This window comes from Bombus pyrosoma, linkage group LG7 (genome assembly GCF_014825855.1).
Source record: "Bombus pyrosoma isolate SC7728 linkage group LG7, ASM1482585v1, whole genome shotgun sequence".
NCBI lineage: Eukaryota > Metazoa > Arthropoda > Insecta > Hymenoptera > Apidae > Bombus > Bombus pyrosoma.
In genome coordinates, this window is record NC_057776.1 from 13010486 (window position 1) to 13037834 (window position 27349).

Consider the following 27349-nt stretch of genomic DNA (forward strand, 5'->3'; position numbering starts at 1 on the left):
ACGTATTGTACGAAAACATTATATTATTTACAATTATATATTTTAGAAACAAAGGAAATGATTTTAAACACGAAATAAATAATCGAACATTTTATTTTCAAATTATACATTGTGATAGTAGTGTCTATAATTAACTAAACATAGTAGTACACTTTAACATATATTTTTTAATATTTAGATATTTGTAATTATATAGCGAATAATATTTTAAAAAATCTAAATTAGGATTCAATCGTAATATATAAAGATAATCAATAAGATATACCTATAAATAATATGTAAAAAAATATCAGAAACTTCTATAAAAATATGAATCCAAATACGTACAATATTTTTTTGTTTTACATCAGTTTAAAGGTATCTATAATATTTCAAATTCATTTGAGCTTTAATAATACATTGTTCATATTAATTCAGTATATTAATTTCCTTATAAATTGACTATTTGGAGTTATGTAACTATCAGTAGTCTTTTAAATATAAAAAAAATATTAGTTTCATAGAATTGATATGGCACCGAGTTCACATTGTTAATGAATGGCTACGTATAAATAAAAAGTTCATAATTTATTGAATTGTCCATTTGGACACATTCTTGTAAAATCGTCCAAAAAGTCGCATATCCTAAATAAATACTGATATTGATATTTCCTGTGTTCAACTGAAATATCGCAGTAATTTAAATGTAATAATTGTACGAGTACCCCATTCCTTCACTCTTTAGGATTAAGGAAGATTAGTGAAAACTCGGAACTTCACTGCGTCTTTAGTGTCTTGGAAGGGGAAGACGAGTAACACTTGTAAACGAAAAATCATGTTACAAGCATCCATTTCGAAAATACACGGTTTGTGATGGGACTTCCTCAAACATTATTCGACGTTACTGTTGCGTTGAAGACATATAATTTGGATTATAAGGTGCTTGTTTTTCATAAATAACTTCAGAATAAATCGGTGGTTGTGATATTCCTAGAAAGAGGCAATTTAAATTTTATTATTTAAATTTTATAATAGTAAAAGAATAGGTAAATTTATATATTCTTGTAAAACACAACACTAATTAATATTTAATACTGAGTAAAATAAATATTAAAAAGTTCATCTTTAATTTTCGTAAATTGTGTCTAAAATAAGTTAATTAAAATTTTTGTGCAAAAATATATATATAGATACTATCGCTACTTTTTTTATTTTATACATATGTATTTAATAATCACCTGCTGAATTCGTAGGATACGCAGTGTTTATATAGTGTGGAGTTGGTTGTGGAATACTCGTGGGTGATTGAATTACATGTACCATACTAGGTATCTGTACTTCTGGAACAAAATTCCCGTAAAGTAAATTTAATTCTGGAGAATATTTTATTTATAGAGACAGTAGACGAATGTTTGAATATATAGGAGTTAAGTTAAAAGATACCAGTTTGAAAATCTGTTATGCATGTGTCAATTTTTGTTTCTACTTTATCACTTGTGTCGTATGTGAAATGCTTAAATAAGTTGTTTAAAAAACATATATTTTGAAAAATTTTTATTATCTACAAGTCTTTATTTAATTTTTTTATGAACAATTATACTTTTCGCGATTGATATAAGAAAATCATATTGCAATTTTCATATTTATCGTATAAAAGTAAAATTATATATTATTCCGTAGTAAAAGATATTATTTTATTTTTCGAATTTTCTACAAATTATGCATTCCAAACCAACAACGAAGTTTCAAAAACGATTTCAGAAAAGATGACGAGAGAAAAATATTCCAAGTAATTGAAGTATTGTTAATAATACTGTTTATCTTTCCTTGCATTAATATCTTTTTAAAGCTTATCTCTCAACATGCTTTATGGAAACCGATTTAAAAATAAATTAATATTTACATTTTATTTTTATATTAACGGTAATCGTTAGGCAATTTAGGTGACCTATATTTTACAATACATACCTTAGTAACATGGTTGTTTTGAAATATTATACTTTATCATTCTTAATGTGACAGTGGGAAGAAAATGTTTGCTCACATTGAAAGATCACAAAGATATTTATTATATAATGTTACAATAAAAAGCACTTATCTATATGTTAGTTATATATCATAAGTTTACATTTTTCTACAAAATTCAATAGCTTTCTGTCATTAGTCATTGAAGTACATATAAACAAAAAGTGGGTCACAAGTATTATCACAATACTTTGTGTATGTCAGTATAAAATCGCGTATAAAAATAGATATTATGTACTAAGAATGGAAGTCAACTGTTTCGCTGTGTAATCTGGCAAAAGTAAAATCTTGCAATTTGCAGATATATGGATAAACTTTATACTTGCATAACGGTTTCAATACGGCATTTAACAAGTAAATATGTACTATATTTCAGTGCATATATCTATAAGATCGAATCTTTAAAATAAATGTAAAATATAATAAACATCGTTATACGTGTATTAGTTTTCATTAAATAAACACGACTCGCGCCTGTTTATTTAATTTTACAAACGCCTTATATTATTGATATATTTGTTACATAACATAGATATAAAAAAAGCAAAAAAAATATCACACTTTTTGTATAAAAAAAAAAGCTAATCATGGAATGTTTGATCACTCTTTGATTACCTAAAAATTCAAGGTCGTAGAATTTTTTTTGGCATGCAAAGAGTTCAAGGCAAACGCGTGAAAGTCTTGCCAACATAATTGTCATTCATAACGTTGAATAAGTATATGTAGTTGTTATACTTGACAATGTAGTAATATTAAGCGCATTATATTGTCAAGTAATAAATAATTTTCTAACATTGTTTCTAACAATGTAAGCTGAACACTGTGATTTGTCATTAGGATATTTCTAGAATTGTTTCTTTAACAAAACTGTACCATATTGCGATTAAAGTACTGTTCTTGAAGTACTGAGCGTTACATAGTTTTCAAAATCACGCATCTATGTATACGTTAAAAAAAGTTTATAAGCACATAAGTTCAATGCGTTAAGAATATACAAATAGAAAGCGAAGTCAAAACATTTAAAAAACATGTGTAGTTCGATATATACTTATAGGAAATATTATATGTAATGTCAGGAGATTGGAAGATGTGATGAAATGGATTCAGATCATAGGTGGCCCTAAAAACAATTACAGGACGAAATTAGCTATTACTTTCCCTGCAAATCTATTTTATAAGTAAATAAACTGTTTCTTTTTTAATATTCGTTTTGACTGTCTCTACAAATAAGTACTTAATACGAATTAAAAATTAGGTAATAGATTACTTATTTAATTAAATAATATTATTTATATGTACATGTTTAAGAAGCAACATAAAAAAGAAATAAAATCAATAAATTGATATTTCCATGAGATATGATATATTATAAAAATTGAGTATATAAAATAATATAAAAAGTGGTCTATATATTGTATATATGGTAATAGTTATAATATTTTCAACTGCTTTAATTAAATATCTGTTTAGTTGAAAATGCTTAGACCAATTTTTATATCATAAAAAGAAGAATAGTAAAAAGGAAAAATAACAAAATTAAATTGACGATTGTTATGAAAATTTTTGTCTAATGATATAGAATAATATTTTTAAAACGCGAATATTATACAAAAAGATTCTTACTTCCATAAACTGTTCCTCGATGACGTCTGCGATACCACGGGCAGCAACTACAGCATAGGCATGATATGCAGAATACTATCATTGTAAACCCAACGGCTAATATGATAATCACTACCAGCACTATCCTATAAAGAAGAATTCATGAAACAAAATCAAGCAAAGTTAAATCATTTTATGTATATAGTGAATTGTAATGGACACTTTAAATTATTATATTATTATTTAATTTTAATATTATTTCAACCGTTTTAGTAACAGTTTATTTAATACATAAATTAACACACTAATAGACGTGTTACAGAGGCACTATTTTATAGAAAATATGCGCATTTTTTAAATATAAATATTATCACGTATAGATATTATGAACTAACTTATATGAATTAAGTTAAAATAATAAAATGCAAAAACATTTTCACTTGATTTGATAAACCTGTAATAATAAATTATTTAAATGCAGAAGTGTGGAAGAAGTTAATAGATACTGGTTGAAGGAAGAACAGAGGAAATGTATGTTGTGTTATAGAAAAGAGTTTAGAACATTGGGTGGATAAATGCAGAGTAATGGAGGGCAGAAGCGTGAGACTGGAAAAAATAGTAGAGGGACCGAGTTACAAAGAAATAATAGAATAATTAGGATATCTAGAGGATAAGAAGGGGGAGACACGAGGGGACAGGAATGAGGGATCCAAAGATAGGTAATAGTAATAATAGTAATAGAAAGAGCAATATATTGTAATAGAATAGGTAGTTATAAACCTGAAGATATTTTTGATATCTTTACTTTAGTAACAAATTTACTATAGTGGATTAAGTTTCAGTTAAGTCTGGGTGAAGTTCATATACCGATATAATCATATTATATATATATATACGTTTGTATGGAATGCGTTTATACGTCTCACGTTTTAATTTGTAAATATACAGAAAGATAAGAAAGGAACTGAACTTAGCTATGCTAGAGCATACATGTATGCATATATGTATGTATTACATGCTATAGTAAGATATGCTATAATGAACGAATGCTACAGTGAACAATTGTTATAACTAATATCAGACTGCTGTAGAGCGTAGTATACAAAGATGTTACAACGAATACGAATAAATATCTGCTCAACGTAATTCGCTTCACCGATTTTTTTATCCCGCCTTTGTTACGATGGTAAAGACGATGATATTGACGATGCGAATCTGCTTAAACTTTCCTTTCTCTCGTTTAGTAATATCTATCGCATAGAAGATAACTAAACAGTATAAGCACTCGTGAATAACATTATAAACTAACGTGGTCCACGATAAACAAGTATCGTATGTCATAGTCAACGGACGAGATCTGTTTTTGGAAAGATAACATAGGCAAAGGAAAGCTGCTAAACATGATTGTCAATCATTTTATGATGAACAATTTATGATTTCTACTAAATAAATAAATTTGATATTATTTTTATCACTTATTTCTTAATTTATGTTATATTTTTCCGCTGTTTAAACCGTTGTACTAATGATAACTTTGCTTTTAACTGTGAGCCTGAGATGAATCACTCCTAAGTATATATGTTTCAATATATACTTCAAAGAATAAATGCTATAACGAACGTGGTTGCAGAACCAATCCGTACGTTTTACCTTACCTCGCTGCTATTCAGTAAATGATAAATTTTTTTCAAGTGGTTATCATATCTATGAGTGGAAGTAAAAGTTGAGTAGGTGGTCAAAATAACGTGTGCCGTCATCAATATCATTATTAAAATATCAGTTCAATTTCAAGTTATCAGAATGGACTATACTTCCTCTACGCTTTACATTGTATGGTGGATGACTCAATTAAATGGGATCATTTAAATATGTCTTATTTATATCTATTATTGTGTGAAAAAACTCCTCAGACAACATAAACACAAGAATATCGCTTCGCATTTTTCCTTGTCTTTCATACACTCAATTTAACAAAATTAAAGTCAAAATATTTGTTGAAGTAATTGTTTTTCGACAAACAGATTAATATCTTTTTTATAGAGAATATTGAGGTGGAAAATATATGGTTCCGTTAAAAAAAAAATGATGACCTTGAAATTTCATTAAAAAATGTCACCATTACCATTACATGTGTCAGTCTAAACAGTATATTTTTGACTTCTAGAGTTTTTTCATACGATCATTAGTAACGGATATTTAGATGTTCCTATTTTATGCACAAACGATAACAAAAGCATAAACAAAATTACAAAAAGACTACATAAATAAAAATATTAATGTTAATTCTTTTACCATGACGATCGCAAACTAAATTCCATGGCATCACAGCAATAAGTTCTTTCACTAGAAATATCATAGCAACAATAAGATTTTTCCATAGGATCAAGCAATCCTGGGCATGAATTGATTGCTCGTGATATGAAGTTTTTGTTCCCGAACGTGCACTCCATTCCTAAAACAATTAATTTCGTTTGGGGAAATTAATAAATATACATACATACGTATATATATAATACGTATATAACGTATGAATAAATAATAACTAAAATATTATCGAGTATGCTAGAATTTATACAAAAAATGTAATTAAATAATATTGAAAAATTATGAGAAAATATTATTATATTTTTTGTTTTGGAACGTTCCTTTTATGCCAAATATGCATTATTTACATACTCGACGCAGTTTTTAATATCATTATTTGTGTATTCTATGTTTAATTTTGGTTAAATAAAAAACATTCCTAATTCCTATAAATACTTCCATTTAATATATATATTGTTATTAATTCATCATATAATTAAAGAATTATACATCTATTCCATATTTATAATCACAGAAATTATAATTAACTACATGATAAAAATTTCAGTTGATTAAATTAACTATAGTCAATTTAATAGCTTCATCTTATATTTACATATATGTAGATAAATGAAATAGCTGTCGCTGATAGCGTCAGCTTCCGGTCTTATATTTCAACGATTCAGATAAACCAAACTTTCAAATTAAAATAATAAGATAAAGAAAAATATCGACTAAGTAAAAAATATGAAACTATAATTCGAGTGCATGCTTCATACAAATCGATGATCGTGATCGCTATTATTATAAATTATAAATTGATTTTCAAATTATTTATCGAATTAAAAGTAAATTTGAAGAAAAAAGATTGCTGAAATATTCTATGAATAACCATTAGATTATTAAAATCATTAAAACAGGCTATAAACTTATTTTTTATTAAGTTTGTTGATATATTACGTACTTATGCAATTCTTTCAAATTGTTTTTAACAATATAATTTTACGTAATTTTAATACAAACCCACTTATTTTGGTGATAAAATTAAAATATATACAAACAATGTTGATTAAGATGGCATTAATGGAAAGATAAGTTGCTAATGTAGATTAGTTAATGGCAATGTAAGCTATATTTTTAAACAATGAAACTTCTTATTCTGAAAACGAAAGTAGTTAAAAAATGTTTACTTATAATAGATTACGGCCTAATCAATTTCTTTGAGCGTCCATCAGAGAATCTTAAGTTACCCACAAAATTCTAAGTTTTTTGTATTTTTATATGACTATTTTTTCCTCTTTGAATGTCATTATAATAACAAACAGAGATGTTGAACGATATAGTTAATTATTCACAGAGGTAACTGCATATGTATTAATGTACGAATGTTGATTTTACATAAAACTACGTAAAGTAAGTAATTGAGAAAGAATAAAATGTAATTAGGTTTGTTAATTATTTAATACTATATAATCGAAGAAAGAATTGATATATTTGTCAAAATATACGAAGAAAAGACCATTCAAATAGTAGTCATAAAAACGTAAAATGAACAATATTAATATTTTTATATAATATATAATACAGAAAAATTTTTCATTTCTTATAATATTTGATGCCTAGAATCTATAGATGTCGTAATTTAAAGCTTAAGGTACTGTAAATATATATACACTAATCTATGTTGTCACATATTAAATATAAATCTTTTAAAATCAATAATGTATTTCTTTCTTAGAAATCAGCTACAAAAGGTTGTAAGTATAAAAAATGTATTTGCTGACGATATCCATTATTATCTACTGTATACATATATACATAAGGCAAAATCAAGGGGCAAGATTTTTATCTTGATTTCAGATGGATTACACCGAGTTTGAGTGTAATACTCTGGATTTCTAATAGTTAATAATCATAGTGAATCAGTTATTGTCGTACGTATCTAATTTTAACAGATTACTTTTATATTGATACCACTCTGTTACTAGAAGAACAGATTCAGTACTCTGAAGTCTCACACTTACCATAAGATAACCCCGCGTTGATGCAAATAAGCAGCAATAAAGTAGTAACACGCGACATTTTAAGCAACTTGAATTTCAAATCACAGAATTATGGCTTCAACAAGATTGACCCTAAAAATAACACACTGAGATTGAGATACCTGTTAACTATACAATTAATAAACAAACGTAATGTACAAACTCTTCTCCCTACTATGTAACGGAATGCTGCAAGTTGCAGACTGTTAAATATAGTGTCGAATGTTGGTATGACTCAAAAGATGTCAGCCTCATCCCTTGCGTCAGTCGAATATTGCCGAAGAAAGCCGACCATTTAGTCACGCTTTTAGCGGTAACTTTGATTTGTCACTAGTCATAAAGTACTTGTTTGAATATCAAATTATATTAACATTATGCGTATATTAAATTATATTTGAATTTAGATTATGATTTAATTTTGTAAGTTAAACGATGTACATTTCTTATTTTACATCAGTATTAATCCTTTCTATTATGTATATAGTTTTACACTAACTTACAATCATCCAGAAAAATTTTCGTACATCTTAGGAAAAGATCATTTTTATTTAAATAAAACATATGTAATACCGTATAATAACATATTTATTTCTTAACATATAAAGTAAATAAGGCTTCATTGTTTCAGTACAGAACGTACTAATTTTGTGATTTTGAAATCGCACAACATGCAAAATTTTAAAATATTAGTATTTTATTTTGAATTGTATTCACCAATACACGCGCCACACACGCGCGCGATTTAGATATAATAAATAACAATAAAATTAAATTAAAAGACACACATATAACATACATAAAACCAAAATTCTTGAAGATAACTTCATAAATGGAAAAATCCATGATCAATTTTGAAATTCATAAAAGAGCCAAATTTAATTGATCATCTAATATACTGTCAATATGTTTACATATAATACAATATCTCTCACAAGTTACTGCTAATAAGCTAGTACATGATGAAACACTTAGTGACATTAAGCATGAATTGAATAACATGGTGCTCCCTATACTCATGTTTTTCATGTAAAAACATTTAAAATTTGGATTTCAAATCACAGAGTTATGATTTTAATAAGGTTGAATGTAAACATATTGCACCAATGTTTTTTATGTGAGAAGTTTTAAGTAGCATTAAACAATTATTTAACTACTAAGATATTAATAAAAGCTTTAAAATAATATGAATTATTAATTATCAACTAAATATATGTTTTAAAAATATGACAAAGAGATTAATTGTCATTTTTCTTTCTTAAGATTACAATATGTTATCATTAATTACATCGGCAACAAGCTTTCCCATTTCTTTATCATATTGCAAAACAAAGGAATGATGATAACCATGCTTACATAGTTCTGCATTGAGATCAGAATGTTTAGATTTCAAATCTTCATAATATTTAACTGGTGTCCAATGATCACAATTACCATAATAAAACCATAATTTATCTGCATATTTTGAAATTATGTCGTCATCTCGTTCTTTTACTATTTCCATTTCTTCCTTCGCCATTTTAATTATCCTTTCTATAACATGAGGATTTAGCAATTGATGTACTGCGTTATTGTATTTTGAAGGAATTCCTTTTAATGGTGCTATTATACTGATAAAAAAGATTTGTAAAACATGTGGAAGACATTGAAAAATCCAAGCAAAAAAAATGAGAAAGAATGCAATGCGTGATATCTGGAAAAAGTTACTTTTTAATTGACATTCTATATGCTACTATGTAAAATAATATTTTGATAATGAAAGAACTTACAATTTTAGTGAATATCCATCCATTAGTGGTTGTAGCTAAATGTTCTATGGTTGGAAATAATAGATAACATTTAGTTATTTTTTTAGCAATGATATCATCTTTTAGTATATTTAATATCATCCAACTGCCTATTGAATGTCCAATAAGATGCAATCTTGCATCTTCTGGTACATATTTTTTTATGAAATCTTTCTGTAATTAAATTATGATGATTTAAAGTTTCCTCCACAGAGCAATAAAATTTAGTAAATAAAAATACCTTGTGCTCTAATTGTGCCATTAAACTATAATGTTCGTTCCAAGTTGAATTACTTGGCATAGTAATTGCCAAATTGTTCGGTGGTTGTACATGACCAGCATTTCCAACCACCCAAACGGGTACTTCAGTAGGAAGTCTTGATTTTATAGTTTTTATAAATCCCTCATAAAATTCTGCAATGCCAGGGTTACCTGTAATAACAAGTACTATGTCTTTCTTACCATACTCTGCAAGGCCCTCTTCTACCCAACGACCTTCTGTAATTACTTGAGTTGGTATGCCATTTATTCGTAACATAGCACGTTGCATATTGTTTTTCGCTATAATAAGATTTTTAATATATATAATATGTTTCTAATTCTTTATTAGTATCTATCAAATTTATTGCGAAATATATTTAATTGCTATGCATTATATTTGGTTGTCCTAAAAGTTTTTTTCGTTTTATTATATTTTTATAATAGATGTATAACATGTTTTGTTTTACATTATCTTATTGAATTACGTATGATTCATTTTGTTCTAATAGAACAAAACCTAATATTAATCTTTTTAGACACAAATTAAATAAAAATGTTGGGTTAACATACCTGTAGTAACGGATCAGGTATAAAGGCTATTTCTATTTAAGAATCTAGATATATTAATAATTGATAGATGACTGATAATTAGATAAATTTAACCTAACAAGTTTCAAGAAGCAAGACTTTGTTGATGTCACACTAACCTTTTCTTCGAATTTTGTGTTCTTCTTAATCAATTAATGACATTTCATTCTCCAGTAACAGATTTCTGTACTTTTATGATAAGTATAAGTAAATTACAATTTTAAGAAGCTATATCTTTAACATTAATACATAATTATCGAAATACAATTTTGGTGATATTTTATATTGTACATATGCATGCATTGAATATGATATTGAAATGAAACTATATATATAGCTTATCATCGAAGAAGCTCAGTTGAACAAACTATAAAGTCCAAAATACGAAAACCTCAGTTCTATTCCAGATGTTTTATATTCAGCAAAAAAAATTTTTTTTTTGTGATTTTGTATATAATTTTATGAAACTTTGTAATTATTTTTACACGTTTAGAAGTATGAATTCTTTTACATTTTTATAATAATTATATAGATACATAAGGAGTAAAATAAGTGTAAGAGATGTAAAACCGAAACTTTGTCCAAAGCCGAAAGGCACGGACTAAATAATAATAAATAAATAATAAATAAATAAAAAATAATAATTATATTTTACGGTAGCGTATACAATAAAATTATATTGATCAAATTTTAATTTTTAATACGATCTTATTCGGATATTCATTATGTGTGTATTTACACACATTCTGTTGTAAAAGTAATAACTGACAATAGGAATTAGATGGTCAAAATATAATTAGGATCAATCACTAAAACAGAAGGTATAATTATTTTATATATTAAGTCATCCCATAAGTTCGTTTCGGTTTTTACTATGGTATTTGGACCAGAATTCGACACATACCTGTAGATGCTATGAAAATATGTAATCACATTCTCATTCTACAACTAGTCTTCTGAAATTTGTGGTAAAATATTTTTCGGAATAATTTTCACCATTTCTATATCATTGCGATACTAGAGCATATGTGGCACAAAATGTACAAAAGAATTACGTGAATATTTAATTGGGAAGTTTTATCACATATTCCACATTCTCTATATATTGAATTCCCAAATTACTATTTATTTCTTCGCTATAATATTTTCTAGCTGGCAAAAAATTTGACGATACTTATTGAGGTTAACAGATGAAAATCAAATAATATCTTATAAAAATTTATAAATGACTGTATCAAAAAATATCTTAGTGAAAAATCACAAATGTTTTATAACGAAGGCATAAAATATCTTTAGCAAAATAATGGGAACAGGTAGTAGAACGGGAAGATGATATATTTTCAATTTTCATAATACAACAGGTGCGATTGAAATTTTGCTGTAAAAAGTATACTGGAAAAGCGATCTTATGAGATGACTCAATATAAAACATATATTTCGTATTGTAATATAATAAAATATTATCATAAAGGAAAAGCTTTAACGCAACTATAGATTTTAATAGGTAACTATTATGTTAACTAAACTAATGTTTTTATTGCAAAATTGCTTTGATAAGAAATAACTCTTATAATATACAATTAATATAATATACAATTCATAAAAGATATTTAACCTATAATTTTGTTTCTGTAATTATCAATATTTTTAATAAAATTTAAACTAAATAATTGCGTAACTGAAAAATTATTTCGTAAGGGAAGTATTTTTTATTTACCTATTGTGTTGTAGATATGTAAATACAACAAAATATCTTAGCAAAGTCCTAAATTACAGACTATATAGAGCTTTTAATTATTTTGTCTTTATATCCAGTAAAAACTTATGCTTCGTTATGCATTTTTTCCTTCTTGTGTAAAAAAGGAAAACAAATATCGATATTTGCAAAACCAATGAGTTTCTGTTTTCCAAATTATACAACATAATAAACAAGTTAATATCTAGCATGCAGCATACGATTAATTTTGGAATTCGTATAAAGTTGCAATATTAGTACTAATTTTTCAATCACTTAACTAGCATGCGTGTCCATTGGTTGAATAATGTTGTCTACATATGTAAAGCATTGCCAAGTTAAGTATAGCCAAGTTACAGTTTATATAAAGTAGCGAGTGTTATTTTAGTAAAATAAGGATTCAGTATAAATCTCTATAGGCGCAGAAGTTAGTGGGCCGCCATTTTGGTAGCTTCTCTGATAGCGTATTTCCCACGGTGCACTGCGACAGCAGTAGACGCGGCAATATCTGCTCCAGGAGAATCAAACAAGTGCGAGAAAGGGCGAGATAGAAAGGTATCGAGTGAGAGAGAAGAAGATAGCATCAAGGAGCGACAGATAGATAGAGATGAAGATAGAATGTATTAGAGAGAGAGAGAGAGAGAGAGAGAGGGAGAAAGTGAGTGAGTGAGTGAGAGTGAGAGTGTGTGTGAGAGAGAAAGAGAGAGACAGAGAGAGAAAGCTAGAAAGCCGCGCAGGCAAGGCATCGTGCACTTACAGCGTGTATGGTAGACAAGGATGGAGAGAGAAGAGTCACGTTGAGTTGTATCACTGATTCCGGCTGGTGGAAAGATGGCGGAGGGTAATTCGAACACGCGTCATATAGCCTTGTATGCTGCGCATGCGCAACATAGATACTACGTGTGACTGCGATGGTGTCGGTAGGCGGAGCGGCATCCAGAACTAACTTGTACCGGGTGGTACCGCATCACTGTCAGCAAAAACCGCATAAAACGGCACCATTCGCTTCTCTGGTGTAACGATGCAGGGGGGTGGGGGGTTCGGGTTGCTCGTGGGGCAGGACGGAAGTTCAAGGCAGCCGTGGCGCCACGGGGACGCACGGGGAAGCGCCATGCTGACGATGACGCGCACGCACTTCCAGGTAATCGGATGACCGTTCTTCCGTACCATTTTATTCTCTTAACTGGCCATTTCGGATGAAATTCAATCTCTGCTACGGAATTTTTCATCATTCCTACCCTTCTTCTTTTTTCATTTGCATGAATTTTTAGATATTATTTGCAATTGGAGAGACTGCGTATGAGAATGGTCACGCATGCGGTTATGTATCTCGTCTGGATGAGTAATGAACGACAGATAGGGTGAAGATTTTTGTTGAATTGATTCTTGGAAAAATACAGGATATTCTGCGAGAAGAAAGAATGTTACAAGTAAAAAAGTATAGTATATATTATAGTATAGTACGTTATGGAAATATATATGTAGGATTGAGGTTTAATTATGAGTATGATTCTATTATTATGGGGTTTGTCTTATTATGGTCACATATATTTGAGGAACTCTTGCATATTAAATTAAAGATCACATTAAGTTTTATATAGTTTTATTGCATTTGTACAACTAGCATTTTTGTTACTTCCAATGTATTTAGTACCTATTACATATTTTGTAACAAAGATTAGATCTTAAATTTAATGCAACAGGTACTACCATGAAGAAATAAATACATACATAGATGTTTTTAGAACTCAAGTACTAGGTTCTTGTAATTAAAAACTGTACTTCCAGATATTCCCATTCTTCTTTTAATTTGTAGTTCTAGATATTATAATAAGAATAATACTTTTCTTCTGGTACTTCTTATATTCTGGTAGAAATTCGTGAACAATATTCATATAAACATTTGATGATTAATAAAAATGTTTACTCTGTACATATGTATTGGACATATGACATCGACGGTTGTTTCAACTTTCACGTTTTTATATTCTTATATTCATTATTATCTAAAAAATTTAATGAAAAAATGCGAAATGCGTAGAGTATTATTATACATGCCTGTTATATGATATTTGAAAGATGTTTAGTTGTTGCGATATATTTATTGCAAACAAAGCAGATACCATCGTAACAATTGAAATACTATTGCAATACAATATATAAGTTCCTACTTACCACGTATGTAGGTAGTTGTACATATACATACATATTTAGTAACAGATATGCATGTTAACATCTTCGATATTTTGATACTTACATATGTAGGTAATACGTATCATATTTTAGTATAAAAATGTAACATTGTTAAGTGCATAGATATAGGTTCATATTTAGGTTTAGAATATAGTATGCACATATAGATACTTTATAACATATAGATACCTAACCCTAACCTAACCTCCGAGTACATTATACCATGTATAAATCGTAAAAAGTAGGTATAGGTATTGCAAATGTATATACAATATTAGCGTTGCACTATAAAATATACTATTACAATACGTCTAGCATCTAATTTCCATTTGTTATTATAAAATTAATTGTACGAAACCATAACGTGATCGAATTGTGTTATTTACTGTTGCTACCTTGATACCTCTACGTACATACTTACGTAATACGTACCACAGTAGCAATCGTAGTGTATATTGATTAACGTATGATTTTCAATACTTCTCAAGTTATAATTTCGGATTTTCTTATGTCGTAATAGAAGTTCGCTAGAATATCCGATCATAATGAAATAAGCGTAGTTAATAATTACTAGGGAATATTCCTGTTCGTGCTGTATATTTTAACAAGATGTTTTAGAACTAAATTTTAGGAAAGTAATGTAACAATAATACAATAATTTTTGTACAGGTATTTCAGGTATTTGCGTGAAAGAAAGTATTTCAGATCGGTTTATACTGGTAAGTCTTTACACAACCTTATCATAGACATTTCATTCGTTCAATCAATCATGCGTTATCTAGATACCGAGATACCATATGTTATTTATAAAAAGTTCTATAATATTTGTTTGGCAGAAAACTTACTAATACTCAGAAGATTATGCTCTACAGCCTGGAGATATCTAATAAATAGCGAAGCATATAGATATTTTGCTTGCAACGGTTCAATCTTTTATCTTACCACGAGAATTATTTTATATTAATATCGTAAAAATGAAATTATCCATGCTTGGATAATAATTTAATTTATAGATTACTTACTTCATAACAAAAAATCCATTTTATCTTTGAAACAAACAACTTATCATAATTTCTTGAAACTGTAAGCATGTATGTATGTACTTAAGTTTAAGTGTAGCAATTTTCAAGTCTTATCATTAACAAATAATTATTTTATCTAGTAATAATGCTTAGGTATAGATATAAAGTCCTATTGATTAAAACAACTGGGAATAAGAATGTTTTTTTAATCATTCAAGAAACTTGACTGAAAATTCAAGATGGGATACATATCAATCATATTAAGTAGCATTATTGTATCTATAATTTTTTAACGAGTCTTCAGTTAACAATTAAAACGATGAATAATATGATTTTGCCAATACAGCATAAAAATTGTATGTATATTTAAATGCTTAAATTGTCCTAGTTATGGGTTACGTTGTGAAAGAAAGTTACCAATATTTAGCTGATACATACCTAATTGCATACTTAGTTATATTATATATTAAATTCCTTATTTTATTGCTTTCATCACATTATTTCCTGACATACGAGAGGCATATTGTAATTTTCCAAGGAAAAAGAATCATACAATTTTCTAAAGTATTAACTTTTCATGTTTAATATTACGAAACGCGATAACATTTTGATCATTCCTATATATTTCGATACGTTTAATTCAAATTCGTATATAAATAAGCGTTCAATTCGCATCCTTTAATCTGAGAAATACAACGTCAAGGAGAAATCAAAAAGAGCATTCGAACATATAGCATACGTGTTTATCGCAGGCAGAATTTATCTGTACATATTTGTTTGCTGCATTCACATTCAAAGTTGATAAAAGATTATTCATTCGAACATTTATGTATTTTTCATTTTGTAAATTATATTCCATCGCAATTCAAGTTACATTTATTTGTTCAAATATTTCACATATTATTAATTTACCTTTTTCATTGTTATTTCATTTACAGTTGTTCTCTTAAATACTCAACGTAATATTACATATAATTTTTCTTGATCAGGTTGTACGTACTTCAAAAAAAGCGCGCGAGAATATTCAAGTTGCCCGAACGCACTTTAGGGGACTAACGGAGTCCTTGTGAAGTCCCGAAAAAAAGAGGCGCGACCAAAGGAGGTGTAAACAGAGTGGAAGGCGTGGCAATGGGCGTAACCTTCGAAACGTCCACTACCCTTCTAGGCGTTTCGCCAGTTAGCTGTTAAGCATGGTAGTGGGGGAGACGGCATCGAACCCAGCTAGCTGCAGTCACAATTCAACCGCTCGATGGTGAGTACGTTATAATGCGCCGCGTTACGGGTAGATCTCCTTTTACCGGAAACGAAGGAGATTACTTGTCCGTCGATTGAATCTTGACATATGTATACGTGATATTTTGAAACGAGTTACACGTCGTTCCACTTATACGGAAATATCAACCAATGTAAATTTTCTCAGTGCGTGACCGAACGAACCTGTGAACGTGACGACAAAACTTCGTTTAATAAAAATGCAAGCTTATTGAACGTTTGGAAAAAGTGATTCGTACGTTGATCGGGTATCAAGTGGATCGTTGCGTGTGTTTAAAAAATTCTCGAGCTACCGATCGAATGCAAGGAGAGCCGCTAGGTTTGTTAGGTTGCACAGCTTTAAGCCGGCCGGCGCCCGCATTAAAGGGAATATAACCGAAGCGTGTAAGTCACCGGATTCCGTTTCGACTATCGTTGTGTTGCGAGTTGCGACTCTTCTCCGATTCGAATTTACTAATCGAATGTCTGTATCGAATTGTCCATGTTCTTATCGATATCTTCGCGGTCTTTATGCAAGCGAAGTTCGAGAAAACGCTAACAGTGTCGAAATGAGTACCTTGCTTCGATACGAACTGAGGAACTTCAAAGAACTGTAAGAATTCTTATTCGCTAAATATTTAGAGATATTCGTTGAAAATGTAGCTTTTCGTGGTTCGTAATCCCAATACCTTCTTTCGACAGAAGGACGACAATGCCAAACGAAGATCCATCTCCATAAATATTTACCTGATTTGTCCTATGTTTATTACTTCATCTCGCTCGGTTCGGTTTTCGAAAGTATTAAGTTTTTATCGTCGCGGTTCGATTAAGAGATATTTGATACGTGAAAACGGACATTCTTGCTATTGGCTATTTCCAACGATTTCGGGTGTTCGAGAGAGATCGCGAGAGCCATGTTCTTTGTTTTGGAGTGAATGTGCGGAAGTTATACGAACTTTGTTTACTGATTTTGTTGTTTTGCTTGTTGCGTATCTATAAGTGAAACTCGATGTCGCGAAGTGAATAGTGAACAAACGAGTGAATTACGGTGGTGTGTTCGAGTCGGAATAAGAATCATAACAGGAGTAACGACTTCCGACGGCTCCGTTATTACGACTTGGTGTCTTTGAAGAAGCATGATTTTTTGAACGGATACGTCTTTTTCTTGGAGACATCTCTCCAGGATGTCCAGAACCTGTCTTTACGGAGCGTTCGTATAGTCGTCACAGTGGAGTTCTGCTTAATCGCAGGTAAGTATTGTTACGAAACTTTCACCACGACGAGTTCAACGCGGTTGTACTTGTTTCCGTTTCTTCGTGCTTTCAATCACGAAATTGCGTTTATGATTTAAAATTCTTCACTTCGGAAAAGTTCAATCGAAGTTTCTATCGAAACTAACTTTATGCTTCAGGAAACTATGTAAGAATGTTGCGTGGTGATGGGATTTAAATTTTTGGCGCGTTTTTTATGAATTTCTTGCTTCACGAAATACATATCTAATCTCAAGGTGTAGGTCACATGATATTTCGTTTTCGCGCCATTTTATGGTAAACTATCGTTAATGAAAATTCAACATTTTATTATAGATATAGAATATTATAGAATTTTAAGGCGTTTAGAAATAGTTTAGAAATAAAATGTGATAAAACTTTATGATAATTGTACGTGTAAATATTTATTAGCTTATTTTTAACATTAATGTTGTCAACGGTATCCAAATTCGAAATATAACTTCTAAGATGTAATCTTGGGCGTATGAAAGCTGATATATAATAGTATATTAGATATTACAAAATATTTATTGCTCAGAATAATCAAAATCAAGTAGCTCGTATAAATCGAGAGTTTTGAAGGAGTTACAAAAACGGTATTTGCTTATCAATTTTGAATGGGATGTCTTCTACTGATACACAGAACATCGTCACATAATCGTATAGTGTCACGTATGCTATTTTACGTGTACAGTTTGTTTTTAATCGTTCCACAGGAATAAAATAAAGACTATATTTTCAGTATGATACATATTTGTTAAGTTAAATTATTTTTTTAAGAATAGTGGCAACAATACATTATAATAGAAATTAGTTGCAAAATGTATAATAGAAATTAACTGTTCATATAGAAGTTCGACTTATTCGGAATAGAAGTTGAATAATGAAATGCGATAATAGTTGTCAGTACATGGACCAAAGAACAACTTGTGTATTTTAAAATCGCAATTGTGTAATTAAAAAAGAATTGGAAAATCCACTGGTATTATTCTAATAACAACAACAGTAGGTATCATTTTTAATGTATCGCATAAAGAAACCTCTGCTAAACTGGAAACCATAAAATCGAATCTCGATCAGTCGACATATGTATTACGATAAAAATCGAAAACTGAGATTATTGTTTATTAGTGTTCGATTCGATTCGATTCGATTTTCATATATATATTACTGAAAATATGCACGTAAGACATACATATACAAGTTTCTTGTCCTGTTCTTGGTAACGATAAAAGTTTGTACGAAATTTCTTTCGCTTGAAACTTCTAGGTAAACACACAAACACGGAAGATCGATCGGAGCACAGTATCTAGCGAAAACAGTCGTTCCCCGCTATCTCGGCGAAATCGGTCATTGCTTTCTTCGCGGAGAAATACGTACTATCATAATCTTCGAGCGAACGACGCCTCGATGTATCGACCATCGATTTCTTTCGCATTTTTCCATGCGTTTACCGACATTCTACGTCGTGTCGCGTATTTTTCTGTCGGTATGATTTAACGATCGGTCGCATTATCGGTAGCGGCGAATTTTTATCGAAGAAGAACTCTTTTTATATGATGTTTCGAATGCATCCACTGTTAGATAGGTTAGGTGACTTTATCGTTTTGCGACGATGTAATTCTGTTACACCTAAGTTGTAAGCTGTTTACTTTCGTTAATCTCCAGGAGGTGTCCTTTGAGTTTAAAGTTCGCAGGATTCTTCCATCGGATTCCATGCTATAGAAAAATTATTTATGTAAGGTTCTTACGTTTTTATTAATTTCTTAACTTCGTTACATAAGTATATGATGAATATTTTCAGGAAACAAATGACTTACTTTCATAAGTTCATTGATAAGTTCGAGATGACATAAATAATAGAAAATTCAAAGAACACGGTTTGTAACATCATTTTACTTTCTGAAGGGCTCACGATATAATATAATGGTTCACAAAAGTTTTCGTAAATTTGCCATAGAAAGTTTTCATCTAGATATTGTTTTATTTATATAGAACATTTTAAAATCTAACATTGTGAAAATTTTAAAAATTAACATCATAACGAGGCGCAACTGTCGCGACTATATTGGTATTATAAAACTTGGAACCGATTCGAAAATATATATAGAGGTTACAAGATATTTACTGCAAACATATATTTAGTAAACAATTAGTGTACAGTATGAATAGTTGTTTTAAACATATAATAAGTCTTTAAGATAGTACCATCAAGTATTGAACCTCATTAATATAATGAATAATTGACTTCTGTGATCTCTGTGAAAAAGATATCTTGCATTAAATATTTTGCAGCTTCTATGTGCAATGTATATACATTTTCAGATTTATTTCGAGCATTACCAATACAACCAGTACCATCTCGATACGGTAGTAATGAAATTTCAAAATGTTTTGTATAATACACATAATATATTGATAAAATCTTTCTGTAAATGTTTAAATACTTTCCTGAGTCACTATATATAGAATGTTTGGCATAGTGGAAGTAAACAATCGACTAGCGAATAGAAATAAAATAAAAGAAAACTATTCGAAGAGTCTCAATGGATACGTATAAAGACCAATCGTCACAGAGATATTTAGTTTCCTAACCTATAAGTTCGGTATTTGTACATATGTATGTAAGTACTTATTTACGCGTCGTACAGTATTATAAAATATTCAACAATGTTGAGAATTCCACGTGTTGATACTGATGCAAATCTTCGGAATATATTTTTTCTATAGATTAATTTTGTAAACACTATCCATGACAGTACGGAAAAACAGAAAGAGAGAGAAACTGCAGTCGCATCGAACACCTTCTATAAATAAAAACTGATAATTTACCGCTTATGAGAAGAGTTAGGAAAATTATATTTGTTCGAGTATTTATAATACTAGCATTTTCTGTCACTTTTCGCGCGTTTTATTGATTAATCGAATTTATAATTCTACGATAAGTAAACGGTGTTTTGCGTTTGTTACTGAATTTTTGTATATATATGTACGTAGCTTGCCTCTTCGTGGCACACGCGGTCGCGTCTCGCAGGTCAGATTTCTGAAACTTTCTTTTACATGGTTCAGCCTTTACTGACCTTTCTCGTAAATGCGTTTTGTCACTCATGCTTCGCAGAGGTATACAAACGAACACGTGGTTCCATAAAACGGGACTAGCTACTATATATAGGTATGTGAGTAGCTCAGATTGGGGAACTGTAGACTTACATTTGTTTTCTCTAAATCCGTATTTTGGAATAGATAGTTAGGAATTTTAAATTCTCTGTTATTTTTTCTTTCATATTTTCCCTTTAAAACTTCGATGAAGTAGATTGTGAAGTTACTTATATGCGAAGTTATATTTGAGTAAGAGTACGTGGTAATCGTATATAAATACATAATTATAATCGAGGACAAGGGAGTAGCATGGAGAAATGCAAAAGTTTCTTATTATGAATTCTTATTATTACGAATATTATTTCACTATGAATTTGCAACACATTTGAGAAAGTCGTATGATTTTGGTCGATTTTGTTGGTTCATGCGAATTACTGGAGAATCAAGCTTCTTTGTTGCAGCGTCCTCTTCAGTTACGAGAAAAACAGAACCAAGGAGAAGGACTAAAGCACAAAGAACAATTTTCGATAGTTCGAGTTTAAACACATGGTAATCTTATATTTAAAATTAATATTCAATCGACTAACACGAGTGCAGTGAAGAATACGAAAATGAATATCAGAGGTAGAAAAAATCGATTATACTTTGCGTATTAAATAGAAGTTAGATTTTTGAATTTGTTCTTTCGGCGCGTGTTATAAAATTCTAATATTTATCAACGGTATATAGGTTGTAGTTATTTATAATTATCGTCATAAGTTACGGAAATAAATAACAAACAACTATGAATCATACATGGAAATATAAAGGGTTTCATCTAGAGTCAATCTTTGTTTCAAAACTTTCCTTCTCCTATTTTCTTTGTACAAATTTGGGAAGAAAAATAACACGAATAGAGTGAAATTTTATCCTGTTTGTGCATTTCCATCTTGATTACTTTGTTATCTAGAGTACTTTAACCCTCTTAGCTTTTATCTATTTCAAGCTGACTGTCGTTTATTTCTTCGTGTTCACTAAATGTCTAATACTCTAGTTAGAATTTCTATTTTTATTTTTAACCGTGTGCTGCCGATTTTAAACACGCGCTATCCCATATCTTCTCTACATACAGGATTGTTTATAAATATAATCACCTAAACATAATTGCCGAAATTTTACAAATCACGAAATACGAGTTACGAAACGAACGATATTTTACAAGTAAATTTGACAAATTATAAATTATCCGATTATCCTGTTAAACGGAGAATGATAAAACCGTAGTACGAAGTTTACAAATTGTAAGCTGTCCATTTACTAACGTTGCTTACATCGATTGGTAAATTATTTTATAAAACAGGGTCCTGGCGCAAAGAGTACGTTTCCGAATAAAATAGATTGGAGCGTAGTAGCGGTTACCTTTAATTAACGAAAAATCCGAATAAACTGGTGGAAACAGGGAAACAAAACGCGAAGTTTAAAGAAAGGCAAATTTATTTTTCCAATTAAACTCGAGCAGAAAAGTAACTTAAAACGGTTGAAAAATTTGTTTCTGTATTTCACTGATAAAAGCATTGGGAACGCGGGAACGTAAACAGCAAATTGTACGTAAACCACGATCAAACGAACGATGTACAATGGCAGACGAAAGCATGCGGATACCTACGGTATCATAGGAAACTTCCACGTAGATATCGTGTTCGATATACACAATTTTTTTTTTTTTTCAAATTTTGTTAGTACCAACCAGATACGATTGTTGTGATTATATTTATAAAATTCAGGACTAATTTCGAACTAATATAATTAGTTATAAACAGACACTTGTTATGAACATGTATTTAGTAAAAAAAAATTAATATACCATATGAATAGTCATTTTAAATACATAAACGTTAAAAATATAATGTCACTGAATATCCTGGTTTGTTAATGTAATAAATAATTGATACGTATTTGCACTGAATATTTTGTAGCTTACATATACAATTTCAAATTTATTTCAAACTCTGTCCCGACAATATCGGTACGATATTCGTGTCTCGTTAGAACAGCTGATGAAATTTCAAAATGTTTTGTATAAAGTTATATAGATAATGTATTTATAAGTTTGCACAAGCGTTCGTATACGTTCGTACGAGCTGTTGTACGGCTCGTTGTCTTTATTTTACTCAAGTATAACGGACAATAAATAACGGACGGTATCCAGCTATTTTATTCGATGGAAACTGCCGTCGGTTTGGATGCTTCGATGCCAAAACGAACAGCCGAAATATTTTGCGTTATGGGCAGACGAACGTCGTTCGTCTTGCGGCCTACGAATCCCTGGTGCTTATTCCGATCGATTTAGGCAGCTTTTCGAGCGTAAAACGATCGTAGTTGAAATAATTGTTGGAACGGCGACACACCGCTGCTCGTTACCCGACGAAACGAGAAACTCTTCATTGACATACTCTCGTTTTTCCATTCGTTCTCTGCCTCTTCCTGAGCCCCTTTGCCCGATAATTACCTAGATCAATCCTTTCTCGGTCAGTCCATTGTCTTGGCTATTAATATACTCGAGATTTTTTTTTTTATGTATTTATTTGGAATTTTCAAAGACGCAAACGTTGCATAGAACACTCGTGGTATACGAAAACATGTAAACTGTTCAAAATATAACGCGTCTTAGGATATTCAATTTTCATTAATCCCGTTCACGAAAATATGAAATTGTCTATAAATACCCGCAGTTCATAGTTGTTAATGTTAGAAATGCGTTTCTTTTTCCGATGATTTTCCAAAGAGGACACGACGCGCTAAAGCTTCTGACAATATGAATTTTATTCATGAAAATGAATACGCTGCTATTGTCTTCCTTAGTTACGATCTTTCTTTTCCTTATTTTTTAAGATCTCATTTTAGATTCATCGCCTTGCGATCAAAGTTGCAATAAGACGGTTAAAAAATAACGACTGTACGTCGAACGAGAAAAACAAGGAGCGTATAGAAAATAATAAAGATTCAGTTTTTTTCTTCGCTGTCTCGACGGCCAATGTACGAAGTATGCACAATGCACACTCTGTGACGCATTGTAGACAATCGTTACTTTGTTAAAGTCGTCTATTTAAAGGTAAACTTCGCTTCAAAATAATATTGACGATTTAAGTACAGAATATTATCTGTATTCCTAATATTTGCTTGGTATCCTTCTTGAAGCTTGATATTTTTTTTTTTTTTTTTTTTTAGCGGAAGAGAGGAATTTTAGAGAAGCATCGATTCGTTGCGATGAATTGACGGTCATTGAATCTGGCCGTTTGAAATTCTTTGTAATAAAATACGCGATGCTAGTGCGAAGATGCGATATTCTACGAGTCGCATATCTTCCCTTTGTTTCGATCGCAATTAATCACGTCGGTATAAATATGACTGTAATCTTTGGGATTGTCAAAGCATCTGCTACTAAAATTCTGATCTAGTATCGGATTTTCTGTGCAGCATTAGGTCGAGCATTGCAGTATCGCAATTTGAAACGTAATCCAGGCTAGGATTTTAAATAATTACAGTGACTCGTTGGCCGACTATTACGTAACTTTAGCTTTGTTAAAAGATAGACAAGAAGTAAAGTAATAATACAGCGGCAAAGAGAACGAAAGTGAAAACCATGTTGTCCCTTCATCGTTCCTGCCTCGTTTTCAGGACATTCCTTTCTTACAAACTTTTAAAACTTGACAATTTTTTAATGTAATTGATTTAAAAGTCTGGCAACTCGTCTTCCTTTGAAATTACATATATTTCTCAATAATTTTGTTCTTCCTATCGAACGTGATTATCTTAGTACGAATTTATTATTTTATTGTACCGAAAGGCTTCATGAAATCTCCTTGTAGATTCGAATAGCGAACTGATTACGAGATAAACGTTTATTCACCTTTGTCGTTTGAATCGAGCAGAGGAGTATCCGGAGCGTATACGCGACGTGCTAGCATTTCCAATTGTTGTACTATTTGTACGCCGTTCAAGTGAAAGTGATAATTCCGAGAAAATTCATTTTTAGTTATCTTTTTTTTTTTTTTACGTCGATCTCACTTTCTCTTTCTATTCCAGTCAGTTAAAAAGTACGATGAGTATCGTTGGTGCAATATGCGGAGGTCAAAGTTCCTCGAGCTTGAAGTTCTACGTTATTATTCAGGGAATTAGAGATATCAATTGCTTTTTGAAGCAAGTTCAGTATTTCTCATTGTTACGATCTTTCTTTACCTGTGATTATAGTCGAGTTTGGAGTTTTACTTTGTTCTCCGTGGTATCAGAGTCTTCAATTATTCGTTGAATCTTCTTCAATTTTGAATTATCCAAGCCTTTGTTCACTTATGCTATATCGCAGTATACTATAATGTTTGTAGCGACGGCAATCGAAATAATAGTAACATTGAAAGTTCCACATTTTCCAGCTATGTATTGAAAAATATAGAAACATTCAGCGTATGGTAGCAGAGTGAATCAGAGTAATTGGATCATCTTCTTATATAGAGGATGAACCAATTAAATCCTTTTGTATTAAATCCTTTGCACGCCAGAAACTTTTTTTATTTTAAGCAAGTAGGAATACCCTTTGGCAATGAAGTTTTCTTACAATTCAAAGTTATTTATATTCTTTGCCACTTTCCATTGACGAAAAGAGAACAAAATAACAACTTGCTTGTTTCCAACATTGTTACTACTACGCCGCTAACGTGCAACGAGTTACAAATGACGAACATCTTAATCAATGTACGTGGCAATAATAATTAGATTTTAAAATATCAGATCGTCATGGCAAGTTCGTCGGCGTTTCTTTAGAAGATTATCAAAGATCGTTACCTTTATACAAAATCTTCCTGTGGATTCTCCAGCTAACTACTTTAAACGATATTTTCGTTCTTTTCCTTTACGCGTTAAAAGCGATACTTCCAGTCACTCGCGAACTTACGTCCTTTGAAAATCGAAAGCGCGGGATGCGTTAGAAATTCCAGTCATCCAACGTCATCGGACGATCGTGGTTTTAGATAATTATTAACTATCGATAGTTTTACGAAAAGAACAGTTCAAACGAAAAAGAAAAAGAATTTTGTCAATAGGTGGTAATGACAAGATCCGCGATCACTTAGTTGCCAATCCAATAAAATATTTTGTCGACGATGTACGCGTTATTTTGTTCTATTATCCATTGCATTGGTCAAGTAACTTTTACTCCACCGCTCCAAATCTGTCGATCTTTTATCGAAAAATCGCCATATTTGTATATTTTTACATTCTTTAAGGATGTAACATGGAGAAGCGAACGAATGTATTGCACAATGTACGATTACATATTAGGTATACAATTACGCGTATACTAAATTATTACACGACACAACCTAATATTAGGTGTCTTAGGGAAGCTATATAGTCTGAAATACAGGATATTATGATGGTTGGAAGATAGCGAACAGTGGATCGATTTTTCCGCAGTTTCAGATTTCTCTTAACGAAAGTGCCATTTTCATCGTTTTTTCTTGCGCAGTTTCGTGTTCCATGTTTCGTTGAAAGCATACATTACGTTTGTAGTCGACAGGTGTTGTACAGAAACATATAGTCACGTTTAAGATTGTACGTGAGATGTGAATAGAGAAGCTGTATCGTCCTTACGTAAGAAGCATATGTGCGCGCTTCTTTTTCCTTTTCGTTTAAACTATTCGTAAAATCGAATTAGACGATTATTGTACCACGTTCCTTAAGCTATGGATAGTTAATAATTATCTAAAACCACCATCGATTCGATGACTTTGGATGACAGGAATTTCTAACGCTTTCGATTTCCAAAAGACGTAAGTTCGCGAGTAACTGCAAGTATCACTTTTAACACGTTGACTGCCAGACGAATTTTCCATGGTTTTCCCAAGGCGCCGACGTTAACTTTTCATTATGCGATGCATATTATGTTGAAATATTATTCGCGGCAAATAAAATGAGTTATAAAATCATGCTTGAAGCATTTTTCGTAGCGAGGGCCACCGGTGACCCTCATGGCGTTGTAGACAATTATTACGATTGTCCTTTTTTCAAACAATCGTGCTATGTACTTTTAATATTTGCCGCGTCGCCGGTCACCGGCGGTCCCCACGGCGCTATAGCCAAATCGAGTGCCGGTCACCGGTGACCCCCATGGCAGTCAACGTGTTAACGCGTAAAGACAAAGAACGAGAATATCGTTTAC

At 30.6% G+C, this 27349-nt stretch overlaps 3 protein-coding genes across 14 annotated transcripts in view; 1 reads left to right on the plus strand and 2 right to left on the minus strand.

Moving 5' to 3' along the window:
• Positions 1-548: 548 nt before the first annotated feature.
• LOC122569696 lies at positions 549-8167 on the minus strand. 3 transcript variants are annotated; one of them, XM_043731136.1, is made up of 6 exons: positions 8128-8167; positions 7935-8045; positions 5899-6058; positions 3628-3752; positions 1218-1319; positions 549-969 (listed from the first exon to the last, which is right to left on the minus strand). In XM_043731136.1, exons 2-6 carry the CDS (start codon positions 7990-7992, stop codon positions 881-883), a joined length of 534 nt encoding a protein of 177 aa, XP_043587071.1. In that variant the 5' UTR covers positions 7993-8045; positions 8128-8167; the 3' UTR covers positions 549-880. The 3 variants fall into 3 exon arrangements, with proteins under 3 accessions (XP_043587071.1, XP_043587070.1, XP_043587072.1); XM_043731135.1 differs by having other exon boundaries at positions 8116-8167; XM_043731137.1 differs by lacking the exon at positions 8128-8167 and having other exon boundaries at positions 1218-1316; positions 7935-8072.
• On the minus strand, positions 8149-10914 carry LOC122569695 (lipid droplet-associated hydrolase). 3 transcript variants are annotated; one of them, XM_043731134.1, is made up of 5 exons: positions 10705-10914; positions 9978-10297; positions 9719-9910; positions 9306-9642; positions 8149-8282 (listed from the first exon to the last, which is right to left on the minus strand). In XM_043731134.1, the coding sequence occupies exons 2-5, from the start codon at positions 10284-10286 to the stop codon at positions 8260-8262; spliced, it is 861 nt and encodes a 286-aa protein (XP_043587069.1). In that variant the 5' UTR covers positions 10287-10297; positions 10705-10914; the 3' UTR covers positions 8149-8259. The 3 variants fall into 3 exon arrangements, with proteins under 3 accessions (XP_043587069.1, XP_043587066.1, XP_043587067.1); XM_043731131.1 differs by lacking the exon at positions 8149-8282 and having other exon boundaries at positions 8520-9642; positions 10705-10912; XM_043731132.1 differs by lacking the exons at positions 8149-8282; positions 10705-10914 and adding an exon at positions 10568-10704 and having other exon boundaries at positions 8520-9642.
• A 2480-nt stretch (positions 10915-13394) lies between these two features.
• Positions 13395-27349, plus strand: part of LOC122569776 — a 348929-nt gene continuing 334974 nt past the window's right edge. For 6 of the 8 annotated variants that reach the window (XM_043731354.1, XM_043731357.1, XM_043731360.1 and 3 more), the window contains exon 1: positions 15902-18036. The gene's annotated coding sequence lies outside the window, so the exon portion shown is untranslated. Of the gene's footprint in view, positions 13462-15182; positions 15233-15900; positions 18037-27349 lie in introns of those variants that run through there. The other 2 variants (XM_043731353.1, XM_043731355.1) reach the window with 2 other exon arrangements.

Excerpts from the sequence above, each read along its gene's own strand:
- LOC122569696 (XM_043731136.1), bottom strand. The coding sequence starts at position 7,992 with ATGTCGCGTGTTACTACTTTATTGCTGCTTATTTGCATCAACGCGGGG. Across the intron at positions 6,059-7,934 it reads CAACGCGGGGTTATCTTATG|GAATGGAGTGCACGTTCGGG; the intron begins GTAAGTGTGAGA and ends TAATTGTTTTAG. Across the intron at positions 1,320-3,627 it reads TCGAGGAACAGTTTATGGAA|AAGTACAGATACCTAGTATG; the intron begins GTAAGAATCTTT and ends ATTTTGTTCCAG.
- LOC122569695 (XM_043731131.1), bottom strand. The coding sequence starts at position 10,286 with ATGCAACGTGCTATGTTACGAATAAATGGCATACCAACTCAAGTAATT. Across the intron at positions 9,911-9,977 it reads TGGCACAATTAGAGCACAAG|AAAGATTTCATAAAAAAATA; the intron begins GTATTTTTATTT and ends ATTTAATTACAG. Across the intron at positions 9,643-9,718 it reads GATGGATATTCACTAAAATT|ATATCACGCATTGCATTCTT; the intron begins GTAAGTTCTTTC and ends AACTTTTTCCAG.